Genomic DNA, 13,579 nt, shown 5'->3' with positions numbered 1-13,579 from the left:
AGTATTTATACTATGCAAAGTAAAGTGTTTACAAGAGTATCGCTTTAGCACCGGTCCTGATACTCAAGCAGTGGTGGAAGAATGATACACAGTTCAAACACGACTGTATAATTCCAGTGTGAGAGCCAAAAGGTGAATTAATGCCCCCGTAACTGTGTGCAGAGGGGGGACCGTGTGGGCCAGAGTAAACAGAGGAGGGAGCAGCGTGGTAGAGGAGGTGTTAGTGAGGAGAGGTACATCAGCCTGAGTATGAAAGACCCAGTCAAAACCTTTTCCCTCTGCCAACACACGTGTTATTTCAAATAGACCAACGCTCACTGAAGGCAGCGCAACACGTGCATTCGCCTCTCCCGCTGCTTTTCACAAAGACGTCTTTTATATAGGAGTGGAAATTACGAGGCGGCACTTTGGGTTGTTTACGTCAAGCTCCCGCCGTGTTGCAACAGGAGGCAAAAAAAAAAAAAGAAATGAAAACAGGTGTGGAGGTGGTGTTTACCTCGTAGGCTTCGCCGGTGAACTCGCTGCCACAAAACTCGCACTTGACCTTGCGCTTGGGGCAGTCGTGCTGCAGGTGGTCTGGCAAGTCGCGGCGCGTCAGCTTGACGGAGCAGCGGTTGGGGCAGGGTATCACATTGAAGGCGCAGGTGGAGAAGTGGCCCTGAGGGAGACACAGCGACGCAGAGGCATTAGACGCACACACACACACCCACATGTTTGGCGACCAGCCAGGCTGCTGGCAGAAAACAACAAGAGGTGAGGGAGGGAGGCAGCAGGCGTCAGGAGGAGATACAGGAAGTGAGAGAAGATCGAAGCGTCTCACCTGCAGCTGCTTCATCTGGCCGGTCCAGCGGCAGCCCTCCTCGCTGTGGATGCAGCGGATGGGCAGGGCCAGGATCTGCTGCTCCAGCTCTGGGTCCGGGTAGATCTGAAGAGGAAAAGCAGCATGAGGTCACCTGATGGAGGACTGTAATGGACCACTTTCATACAGGACACTGTTGCTGTCCAATGAAAACCATGCATCTCCAAGTCTGGTGATTTGGACCTTTTAGTTTCCGCCGACTCCTCAAACTAAATAAACCACGTAAAAACCCAGTGGATTATCTGTTTTATACATCCACCACACAAACTGCAGCGTAAGCCTGATACATCCTCCACTGCTGTCCAAAAACCATTAAAAACATGCCACTGGGTCACACTGGTGCACTCTTCATGAACATGGGAGCTGTACACCGTCCAGCTGTACGTACACAAACTAGTCCCCAACAAGCACACTCTTCACTCCTATATTTGTGAGCTGTTTTTAAAAGTTAAGTCTTCAGTAGGAACAAATGGGCTCTGGGTTGAGGGTCACAAACAGTAGAGGACTCGGGTTGACTAATGGGTTTGTGGTTTTGGTCTTTGCGTGGGATCTACTGACAATAACAAAAATGGAGCATATTACCAGTCATATCTTTTAAGTTTTGTCTGAATCATTCGCCTACGAGCTCAAATTGCTTCTGTTCCTCTCCTGCCTTCTCTCAGTCTCTCACATTTTTTAGGAAATGCTTCAATATTTTTTGGTTAATGAAAGGAAATGAGTGGGCACCCTGCTCAGGAGGAGGGTCACGGACCTACGACGACACAAGACTGAATGCTGAGCTGTAGGAAGAATCCGCACGCACACGCAGTCAAACTGATTGTGTTAGAAAACTGCAGCAGTGAGTCGACTCAGCCACTGCAGTGATAATGAGTTAGTTTATGGGTTTCTGGGACCTTTGAGAGACAGAGAGAGAGAGAGATGGCAAGCAGAGGAAAAGATTCATTTTTCCTCGGTCACTGAGCGATGGGGATGAGTCAGTTTTCTGCCCAAACACCCCAAATCCTCCCCTACAGTACGCAGTCCTGAGGATTTACAGCTCTGCTCTGCATCTCCATCCCCCCATGCTGTCACACGAGCAGAGCACTGGTCAAACAAGAAAAGCCACTTCCTCAAAATGTCACAACAGCCCTCTAAACAAATAACGGCTCAGTAACAGCCCAACTGCGCTCACGTGCCTCTGCACGGAAACATGGGAGCCATTTGGAAAATCATCTGCAATAAAACACAGATAACAAACAGTTACGTCGCTCCTTGTTTCTAGCTGTGCTGGGAGACGGATAAATAAGTGTATTAAAGTGTGATCTCAGGCTGTTAAATGTGCTCTGCAGAAGCACAGATATATCTAACATTAAAACACATGCTTGACTTGCTGCACTCCACTCACAGTAGAAGCAGACTTTTTTTTTTTTTTGCTGCCATAATCACATTCTTTCAGGAGGAAAAATCCTCTGAAGCAACCTGAAACACTCTCTCATTGTTCCAGTCTTGGAATCTGCAGGGAGACGGCAATGATGACCTTTTAATAACTTAGTCCCAGGCAGATCGGGGGGGGTTAAGCTCTTTGGAGCTCCAACTTGGGGGTTTATTCCGTCTGCTTTAGCCATTGTTAGTCCCACACTACTACTACTACTACAGCAGCACAATCCCTTAATGACTGCAACACTCTTGTTCTGTCAGTTGTGTTTGTGCACTTTTTTTGAAGGACAGTGTGCAGCGAGCATTACAATAACCCTGACAGTAGACCACCAGGACGGGGTAATTTGCAGGCGACCGGGAGGCTGTGAGGGTAAATAACAACGTCTGACAGGTGTGCCATGAGCCCATCCTTCCCGTGGGGAGTCCCCGCTATTACAGGCGTCCTCATCGCTCTCAGCACAGCATGCAGACCTGCACTGCTGCCCCGTTGATCCTGCTGCAGCTCTGGGTTAATGTCTAATTCAGGCTAATGCTAACTAGCTGCATGGAAACATCACATACAGCAGTCTACTTTCATTCTCTGCTGAAGGCTGCTAAGAAACAGAGGCGGTCATTTATTGGTCTCTCACGCATAGTTCAGAATTAATCCCTGATCCTCACTTTACTACGGCGGTATCACGTGGGAGCGAGACATCGTCTGGCTCTGAATACAGTTAGTCACTATCTTTCCCGCCTCTGGGCACAATCTGATTAACCGCCTTTAAAAAACAAAGAGAAGAAGAGCTCAGTTGAAATTAAGATACAGCTCTCTGTTTCTGGACTGGGAAGGATTTATTTGAGGGAAAAAAAAAACAAAGTGGTTCAGATCAGCTGAGCGGTCTGCTTTCCCACTGTAATGAAATGAAATGAAATGCAGCCTCTAAGTCTGGGTTAATAATTATTGCTTATATGATATCCAGAGATTCACCAGAACAAATGCCCAGTTCTTTATTGTAACATTTTAAAGTCTATTTCACCATCCTGAAAGTGCTTTTCTCTTCAAATCTGCCAATGTGCATCTCATATCTCAGCTTCATCTAGATGTAATGCAGCAGGATTATATTTGTGTCACTGTCTGAGCTGCTTGTCTCATCTGATTTGCATTTTTTTTCTGGTTGGACCAGAGCACACAAACGTTTATTTACATTTTTACTGCACCTGTAATTTGACTATCTTTCTGTTGTTCCTGCCAAGTCTTCAACAGTTTTAGATCACTTTCATAAGATTTTTTGGGGTTTTATTTTTTTTATGGCCTTGTACTATGTTCCTCATTTGCCCCATATTTTAGCATTTCCAGTCAGGCTAGTGGTCCTCCATTCGGGTCAGGACTAAAATTTTGTGATCCCCAGAGGCTGAATCCTACTGACTCTGGTGATTCTTTAACTTTCCGTCATGTGTTTTTGAGTGAAATATCTCGACCATTATTGCATGGATTGCCATGAAATTTGGTAGAGATATTCACATATACGTAAGAAGTGACCGCAATAACTTTGTCTTTACATTTAGCGCCACCATCAGGTCTAAGTTTTAACTTGGTTTATGATCAAATACCTGAAAAACGAAGCTCAGCTGTATGTGTACATGCTAAATTCCACAGCTAAGATGGCAGTAAACACCATACTTGCATTGCATCAGTAAAATAGCATTGCAATTATGAGCATGTTAGCATGCCGGCGTTAGCATTTAGCTCAAAGCACCACAGTACAGTACAGTACAGTCTACTGCCTGTACAGTGTTACTGTTGTTTACTGTTGTGAACATTGCACAAACGTGTGTTGTGAGGTGTAAATCATACCTTGGCATAGTCCAACGGCAGCTGATCCTCTGGACACTTGAAGACGCCCTCACTGCAAGAAAAGAGAAGAAACGTTTCATTATCAGTGGAATCACTCAGAATAAAAGACGACTGCGAACAAAAACTGTTTGTCTGAAGCAGGAAAATTAGCCATTTTTAAATCGCATTCAGCCTTCAGTGAGATTACTAACTGTGACCCTGAGTGAGAGCAACCAGAGCTAAAAGGCACTTCTTTGACAGTCTGTGAGCGCAGCGCTGCTTTGCCCTTAGTTTTATTCTGTCTCCTCAAACACTCTTAATATGAGAAGTTCTCTGACTCATTGCACTGTATGGCACACAAACACACACTCATACACACACACACTGCATGATAAAGTCAGATCTTTGAGACACTGGCTTTAAGATAGATTTTAGATTACTACAGAGCACAAAACTACAAGTTGGAGCCCGATCGGTTTATTTATAATACATGAAGGGATGATTGACGATCCAATCCCGGCTGCTTTTTCTGCTTCTTTCCCAGCTCGCAGTGTTTAATTTTTGACCTTGTTTCGCAGGTTATGTGCTAGTTTCAACAGGCTTCTGTTTCCCTGAGAATGAAGCAGTGCAAACCTTTCTGCTTGAGGCTCGTCCTCAGGAAGAAAATAAATGACGATTTGCTGGTTTGCTACTGTGAGAGTGAGTTTTTGTTCTTTTCCTCCCTCAAGCAGTTTAACCCAAAATAAGAGCTGAACTCTCGTTTTACGACAGACCCCCGCGCAGTTTGTGTGGCGCCACGGAGGAGCCCTCACTGGCCTATTTTAGGGCCAGATGAGCGAGTGCCACAGCTCATTAAGGCAGCCCCTCTTACAACATCCCTACCCTGATGTCATCATGAAATATTCACACTTGTAAATAATGGAGGTAGCAGCCACTAGGGGTGAGCTGCTACACGGAGTCTAAGCTTGCACAGCAAACCCATCCGGACGCACAAAGGTTACTTCAAAAAACAGAGAAGAGATTGGTGGCTGATCTCTCCAGACGTCAGCGGTGTCACGACTGTCTCAAGCCCCCCTGCTGGTTGTGGATCAGTGATATTCTCATAGACTGTCTTCATTTACAGGGCTACTATTTTCATTCTGGATTATCATCCAGGTAATCTGTAACTTCACTGATCATGAAAATAAGACCTCACCTCATCGATATTTATTTTGTTTTTCAAATGAAATCTACGGCTACAGACAACAGGGATGCACACAAAAGTGTTTTGTTCAAACGTCACATGCCCTGAAGCTTGATCTGACCTCCCATGCCATGAGGTCTCTCATACCCCCACCATGCCTAAATTATGTTTAAACTAATTAAGGGACAAGAGTGTGCAAACAGTAAGCATTTGCCCCTTGGTGCTTTAATTTGGTTGGCTGCAGTGTCACCTGACCGCAGCTCTCAGAGGCACAGGGACATGTGACAGGACGGGAGTGTGTGTGCTCTTCACCCCGTCTACCCAGCTGCTGTGAAACCAGGGAGTGTGCTGAAGGGGGGGGATGGGAGCAGAGGTTAGGCCTGAGAGGGAGGGAGGGAGGGAAGGAGGGTTGATGAAGGGGGGGGGGGGGGGGGGGGGGGGTTAATGCATGACGAGACAGCAGTAATTCTCCTCCATTAGGGTCACTGTGTCAGCAGGGAGCTGGAGACCAATTAACAAGCCACAGTGGGCTGTAAAAGAGGGTCAATCGATTAGAGGCTTGGAGGGCCCAGTCAGCATCTCATGTGCAGTGTGAAGTCATTTACAGTCCTCATCGCCATCACCGAGGAATCATCTCACACTGTGGAGGGAGAGGTACAGCGAGCACTGCCTGTCCGACAACCGCACAGCAAGAGGAGATGGGAAGCGACGTGCTCTCAGCTCCGGACAGGGGACAGCCAGAGGCCCCCGTCTAGCTTGGGCCCCGTATCTGACGCACAGAGAGGCAGACAGGCGAAAACAGCCTAGTCACAGACTGTCAGGATGATTCCTCCCCTGGTCGCGGAGAAGCTCCCGCAGCCACACATTTGTGTGTTTGGCCCCACTGCTGATAATACCGCTCGACTCTCTTGGTCGCTCGTGAGACGAACTCGCTGCCGCTTTGTGACAGCACATTAGCAGTGAAAGGTGGAGCTGATGTGAAGCACAGCTCCTCTTCAGCTCCATCCAGCTTCTCTAACAAACGATTTCTCCGACTACTGAGGGCTTTCGAGTCAAACAAGAGAGCAGCATGACAAAAAATGAGTCAACATCATATACAGAGCTGTAAGCTTTCAAATAAATCAACTATTTTAACCAAAACAAAATGTCAGAAGTGAGCGGAAATGACTGTCAGGATTCAAATGTCTTGTCTTGTCTGACCAGTAATTCAAAACCCAATGATTCAAATACGGATGCCGCTGCATAAGATCTGTACAATCAGCACAGTTTCAGGATTAGTGTCACAGATTCAGTATGTGACCAAATGTGAAATATGGTCACAATCTCCCCTTCTGTTCCTCAGTTATGGTGCTGGTCACAGTGAAGTTGACCTTTGGTATATAAAGAACCATCACGTCATCATTTTATCCTCTGAGACGTTTGTGTAAAATTTGGGGATAATTTGCATATAAATTCTTGAGCTGTGGTCAAAAAGGTGTTGTGTGTGGCCAGATTGACCTTTGACCACCAGAATCTAATCAGTTCATCCTTGAGTCCAAGTGAACATTTGTGCCAAATTTGAACAAATTCCCTCAAATCGTTCGTGAGTGTGTGTTTGCTGGGCCCAGCTTCTCAAATGTGAGGATTTCCTCGTCTATATGCTGAAAAAGTTCAGACCCACCAAGCACCTGAAGATGTCACCTTGGGCTCTAGATTAATCGGAACAATAATACAGAAGTTAATCAGTAGGCATTAACCATTAGTTTGCTGCCCTAATGCAGTCATTAAAGGATAAACACAACTGTTACACTAAGCCCAAAGGGAAAACTCCTTTGTGTACATCAATGCAAGTGGGAACTTGCACCTCACAGTCAGCCTCTTTTAAAAACAAGTTTCACACAAATGTTAGTCTGCCACTGATCTCTGACCACAGTTCACACCCTCGTCAACGAACATCCAGGCTGATAAACAAGTGTTGCACGGGAGCAGCTTAGGACTGGACAGCATACAGCAGAAAGCAGAATACAACCACCTCATTAAAATTTCATTGCCTCCTTCTGTGCGCTCACACTGCGAGAGCAGTGGAGGCTCTACAGCTGCTCTGCTGCAGAGACGATCGTGTCTAAATCACCTCAAATTCACAAAGCTATCACATTGTGTTAACTTGTGGAAACCACATTCCCCCCTCTGCAGGTGAAAAGCACACACTAGTCTAAGCCATCATCGCCTTGGAGTCCCTCTCGCCTCTTATTGCCCCCTCTCTCCCCCGGCCTCAAATCTTCTTTTCAGGCTCAGATTAAACAGCCAACCATTCATGCAGCAGATACCACGAGGACTGCCGTCACAACATGCTTCGTCACTCTGCGCACGGCTCCTGACAGGCAGACGGTGAGACTACAAATCCCCTCAGGTTTAATCTCACCGGTGCAGAGCGGAGGGGTGTTTTTCAAGCGACAGCGAACGGCCTGCAGGAGGGCACATGTTGGCGACGGAGTCCACAGAGTAACCTTGAAATCTGCTCTATATTAACTAACCCGGAGACTAAACAAACCTCCCTGTGCTTGCCATTGTAGCGGGCAGAGCTGTCAAGACCCACGAAACAAACTGAATCAAAAGCATGAGGAGAGAACAAATCTGCGGCACATTAACACTTTAAACAGACCTCTGTCACATGAGCTTTTTTCTCATTGACTCAGATAGCATCGGGAGCCTCGGCTGAACTTATCTCCTGCTGGAGCTCACCGCCAGCTTTCATGTTCATCCTCGCGCTAAACCCTTTGTGTCTTTTCAAGTTATAACCAGGATCAACGTTTATATACACAAACAAAACCTTAAATTCCACCGGTGCCCTCCGTGCTGGCATTTGGTCTCACAGCTGAAACCGAACTCCCTCCCTCTCCTCTCAGGAAGTTGGGAGAAAACAGGAATTTTGTTTTATCTCAGATAGAGTTCCTGTAATCTCCCAAATCCATCTGGATTTGAGTTTGTGTATACAAGACAATGTGCAGTCAGGACTTCTCTCTTCTGAGCCACCTATTGTGAACAATAATGAGTACAGTGTGTGACTAATAGTCAACAGACAACCTGCAACAATTTCATGATTGATCAATCATAGAAACTGACTGATAATCTGCCAATTTTCCTCCTGAAAGTGAATTCAATATTTCTTGGTTTTGGACTTTTGAAACAACATTGAAAACTTGAAAAATTTCACCTACATTCAAAGGAAGTGTAATTTGTCAATTAGAGGTGTGGATTTTGACTCAGGCTAGCTGTCTCCCTCCGTTTCCAGTCTTTATGCTAAGCTAAGCTAACAAGCTGTTGGCTGTAGCCTCATATTTACAATAAAGACATGAGAGTGATATCAATCTTCTCGTCTAACCATCGGCAAGACAGAAAATAAGTGTCCTGAGAGGTCTAACTATTTCTTTAATAACAATCTTTTGTTGGTGCCTTAAATGACACAAAACTAAAGTATGACTGTCCTGCAAAGAGGAGATGAAGTACTGTGGCTCCACGGCATTAACTAAATGATATACGAGTTAGAGGCAAAGCTGATTACTCAAATCAACCTGAATGCAAATGTGGAAACAGATCTTTGACAGTAGTGTAACCAATAACCACATACTAATACTATTTAAAGCACTGTATAAAGTCACACTGAACGTGTAAGTATAGCTTACTAAGTAGTTTTGTGCTGACTTTAAAATTATGTGTGATTTTGGACAGCTCTTGCACTTTAATTATGGAAACTTCACAAAGAGAAGGCAAAATGTTTTTCCAAAGATTTAATAGTTTATTTTTATGTTTTCCCAGCTGTCTCCGGAGCTGTCTCACCACAACCCACAATTTGTTTTCGTTTCTTCCAAATGAAAATTGAGGAACTGCCTGCGAGTAGCTCAACATTTCTGTTGCTCAAGCAATTTGGAACAATAGCGTGTAGCCACTCCAGAAGAAAATTAATTTAGCACTGGGCTGTCATCTTTCTGCATTGTTAATTTTGCATAAAAGTTTTAGTCCTTATGGAATTGGGTCACAGCTTAAAGGTGTAAGGACCCCTCCCAGCAGCCCCTGCAGGCTCTCACACTGCCTGAAAATCCCTCTTTAAAACCACTTGCACTCACCGCCTCGACTATGAGGCTGCAGAAGGTGTTTGGCTTGCGGAAGCTTCTTCTCTCATCCTCACGACTTGCTGGATTAACTCTAATGTTAGTGGTCAGCGCTGACTAAAGTGGCCCCTAAATAAGTTCGACTGACGGGGGCGGAGGCTGGTGGTGTTTCCACCTATGGAACCCGATACACCGTGAGCGCAGAGCTCCCTTCGCCCACGGCTGCTTTGCCTTTCAGTCGAGCTCTCTGTTTGTCTGAAAAGGGAGGAGCAGCTCCTACTTTCACAGGAGTGTGATGACACACCCGCCCACAGGTGGATTGACTACACCTTCACAGGCTTCCTGTGTGGGACATCCACACGAATGATGCTGTGACAGCTTCTTGTGTGGGATTTAATACTGACAAGATAAGCTGTCTGTACCTGGGGTTTGCTGTATGTGCATAAGCCCCCTCCGACGTTTGCGGTGACATTGTCTTGTGCTACTAGTAATATGAAGGCAGTGCTAATGTCTACGAACGAGTCACCTGCTACTATGCTGAATTACAGCTCGTGGTCATCTCTTCCAATATCTAACGCTAAATAACCAAAGTCTCTGTCTCCACTGGGCAGCCCATCTCATATGGTACCAGTGGGGCATAAGCTAACATTAGCATGCTTAAATGCTAAACTACATAATAAACTTTATACCTCCTAGCCACACATCAGCATGTTAGCACTGTCATTGTGAGCAGGTGAACATGTTGATGTCAGCATTTAACTTAACATGTGACCAGGGTTCTAAATTAACTTTTTTGATCACCAGCCAATGTGGCTGGTGATCTTCTAAAGTTACCAGCCAATCAGAATTTCCACTAGCCAAATTTTTTCCCGGTGAAAATAAGAGAGATTATGAGTGCCACTGAATGCATTTGATCATTTTATTTACATTATTGGCATGAAAAATGCACAGAAAGTACAACACATGAAACAAAATATAAACAGAAAGTGCAAATATTTAATTTATACAAACAAAAAATGCTGTCAGATTTATTATTTTCTAAAATACATTTTTCCAGTATTTAGTATCATTACATTCCTAATAAAATGTATTTTTCCTTTCAACTTAAAGTGTTTCTGCTTTCCTTCTTTAATAAGAAATATATATATAAGTAACAGCCATGACTTAAACACTTGCAAAAAATTGCATTGGTAATAAATTGAATTATGTATGTACAACTAGAAAACACAAACAGTGCAGCAGTCAGTACTGCAGACTCCTTCGGCTCTCCTGATGACTTCGGGCATTCTCATGGTCCTTTACTGCCTCCACTTTAAAATTATTAGTCCCCACCACAAAATTATTCGTCTTGTTTTTTTCTTTCGTGTACATGCGGCAATCCTTACAAAACATGACGGCATTTTCGTGATCAAACTCAAGCCATTCACGACCTGTCAACCATTTAGCGTTAAACTTTCTTTTCTTCGTTTCGCACGCTTTGTCGACATTCTCATCCCCTGCCTCCTTCCTCTTCTCCCCCCAGACGTCTGTCCCAACCACCGCAGCATTTAGTTTAACTTTACTTTTTACTTTTAGCTAGCTCACTCTCCTTTTTTACAGTTTATACGCCGCCGTTCATTCTTCTTCTTCTTCTTCTTCGTGTTTGCGTTTCCGTGGTTTCTCGCGCCGGTTGCACTACAAACTGTAGTGTGCTTGCGCACAGCCAATGGGCGTTTTGTACGTCATCACGTAGCATTACGACAGTGTTCATGGGAACTGTAGGACGGACTGTCAGGGGGACAAATGACCAAGAACTGTAGAGCGGCTCTGACTGACATGATTGCCTAATGCATTACCGGCCAAATTGGCTAGTAAGTTTTTATTTACACCCGCCAATATGAATTTTAACCCGCATTTGGCGGGTTGGCGGGTGTTAATTTAGAACCCTGCATGTGACAGAATACAGTGCGTCACAGTAGGTAATCATAGACAGCTACTGTTATTGGTTAGTGAGTATTGGCATAAGATGTTTTGTAAGTATATAAAACACTAATCCAAGGTTGGAACTGGTGAATATTACGATCATCTGTTGATTCAAAAAAACTAAAGCAAGTTAGACTCGAAGTCTTGCAGGATAACAGACGTCTTTTTGTATAGTTTATTGTTGGTCACCTTGCAAAGCCTTTCAGCCAGTTACGTGGTGGATACTTAAATCCTTAGGAGGAGAGACTGAAAAGAGGATATTCTTCTCTATTTTATGGGACCGGTACAACCTGCCATCTTCCTGTAATTTAAAGGTCATCTACGGGCTTAATCTTGTTCCAATGTGCTCTGTCCTTACTCTATAGTCATTAATTACTGACCATATTTCACCAAACACAAGGTCATCTGATGAATATTAGTCCAGTATGATTTAGTATTTCAGTAATTAGGTTTTTTTTCCCCCACCAGCGGCTAATAGAGCAATTCATTTGAGAAAGGAAAGTCAGTAAATTTGAATGAAACACTCAAATTTTGACTTTATTTATCATTTGAATTCTCCAAAAAGCACAGAGGCTAATTCTTAACTGACCTGTTAATTCTACTCTGCTGCACAGAGGACATTATTTCCTTAAACACATTTCTACACTAAAGTTTCTGATAGATTTCAGGAACCTGTTTGTTGACTTCAGCAGACGCTTGTCCATAATGTGACACCTGTAAAATCCCGTCTGACTTCCTTTGCTCGTCACTAACAGCCACTGACAGCTGTTTCATATTAAGTAACAATGGCTGACAGAGTGCAGGTCATGGTCGTCAACAAGGCAGAAATAAATTACATCTGACTCAGTGTCAGACAACCTTAGAAAGACAGGCGCAAAATTAAACAGCTTCCTGTGGCGATTAAACGCAGGCTGATTCATATAAATCAGAACTTTTAAGTGTAGTTTAAAATCTCAGTTTTATGCTTCCTTATCCAGACGAATACTATTTTTTATTTTGCCGCTTTGCCAAAACTGCCCAAAAAAAAAAAAAAAAATTAAAAAAATGATGCAAGTAGAAGAAAGGCACTACTATGAGAGTGTACAGTGTGTGTGTGTGTGGGTGGATGTCTGGCCTCTTTCCCTGGCTTCATCTCCAGCACCCCATGTAACACACTCGCTGGGACCAAATGTGGACCAAGATAGAAAAACCATTAAAACGATGCTTTTAGTGTGATCTACACTGACACCACCTACAAAACGTGAACAAAAGAAAGCAGGTTTTGATGCTGCTGGGATTTTGTTTCCTCTCCTTTGTAATATTCCTACGCAGAGATAATTTTACGACCGCACAAACACACACTGCAGATCCTGACGGTCAGGACACCTGAGGCCATCCTCGCTCATGCCATCATCGCTTATGTAATGATATTCATTCCTCCTTGCAGTTCACCTCACCGTGCTGACATTTGTGAGCACGAGCCATCTGTGAGCGAGTTCACACAGCTATAAAGCTTCCAAAGGTTAACAAATTCCTAGTTTGTTTTTCTTAAATGTCAGCTTTGCACAAGCACTGGCGGCAGATAAAAAGTAATATGACTGCGTACTGTATGTTGTTTAAGAACTCTGACGGAGCTGATTTATACTTGACAACAACCCAAAATCCAAGTTGATTCATTCGTTACATTATACCTGCAAAATCCCATATAATCTTTTGGCGCAGGACGAATATCTCTTTAAAACACTTTTGGCTGCCAGCACAAAAGCATCACACAGATGTGGCTGCAGGCAAACTCTAACAACACAGAAAGACTGGACAGTTATCAAAGAAATATATACTGAATACTATATTGAGACTGCAATATGAACATTATGAATATACTGCAAAGTATTGGATGTAACCCGTGCCATTAAAATACCCTGCTCCTGCACAAATACTGTCCTGCCCCAAATATTTACACACTGTCATGTTCTTATGAGTTTATTTAGCTCTTTCCTTAAAGCAGACCCACATTTCCTGGATGGAAATATGTGCTTGCGTGACTTTAAAAGCAGCTCTGAGAAACTGCTGAGGCGAAATCAGTTGGTTTGAATTTGTGAGCAATTAGACAACGACTCATCAAATCGCCAGAGGTGCGACACAGACACGCTGCCATGATAGCAAACCGCGGAGGAAAGAGCCACCTGCCAGAGGACGAGCGGGACACAAAAACAGAGTAAGAGGAGGAGAGGGGGGAGAGGAAGGAAGGAAGGATGGATGAATAGGTGGAGGGAGGGTCA

At 44.2% G+C, this 13,579-nt stretch overlaps 1 protein-coding gene across 1 annotated transcript in view; it reads right to left on the bottom strand.

Annotated features, from left to right (window-relative positions):
* Positions 1-13,579, bottom strand: part of traf4a (tnf receptor-associated factor 4a) — a 38,063-nt gene that overhangs the window by 6,320 nt on the left and 18,164 nt on the right. The window contains exons 2-4 of the mRNA XM_076735013.1: positions 4,110-4,161; positions 821-925; positions 497-658 (exon numbers count right to left, since the gene is read on the bottom strand). Coding sequence (XP_076591128.1) covers positions 497-658; positions 821-925; positions 4,110-4,161 — 319 coding nt within the window. The remainder of the gene's footprint in view (positions 1-496; positions 659-820; positions 926-4,109; positions 4,162-13,579) is intronic.

Source organism: Chaetodon auriga, chromosome 7 (assembly GCF_051107435.1).
Source record: "Chaetodon auriga isolate fChaAug3 chromosome 7, fChaAug3.hap1, whole genome shotgun sequence".
Taxonomy (NCBI): Eukaryota; Metazoa; Chordata; class Actinopteri; order Chaetodontiformes; family Chaetodontidae; genus Chaetodon; species Chaetodon auriga.
Note: the sequence above shows the minus strand (reverse complement) of the source record. Positions and strands in the feature narration are given on the sequence as shown.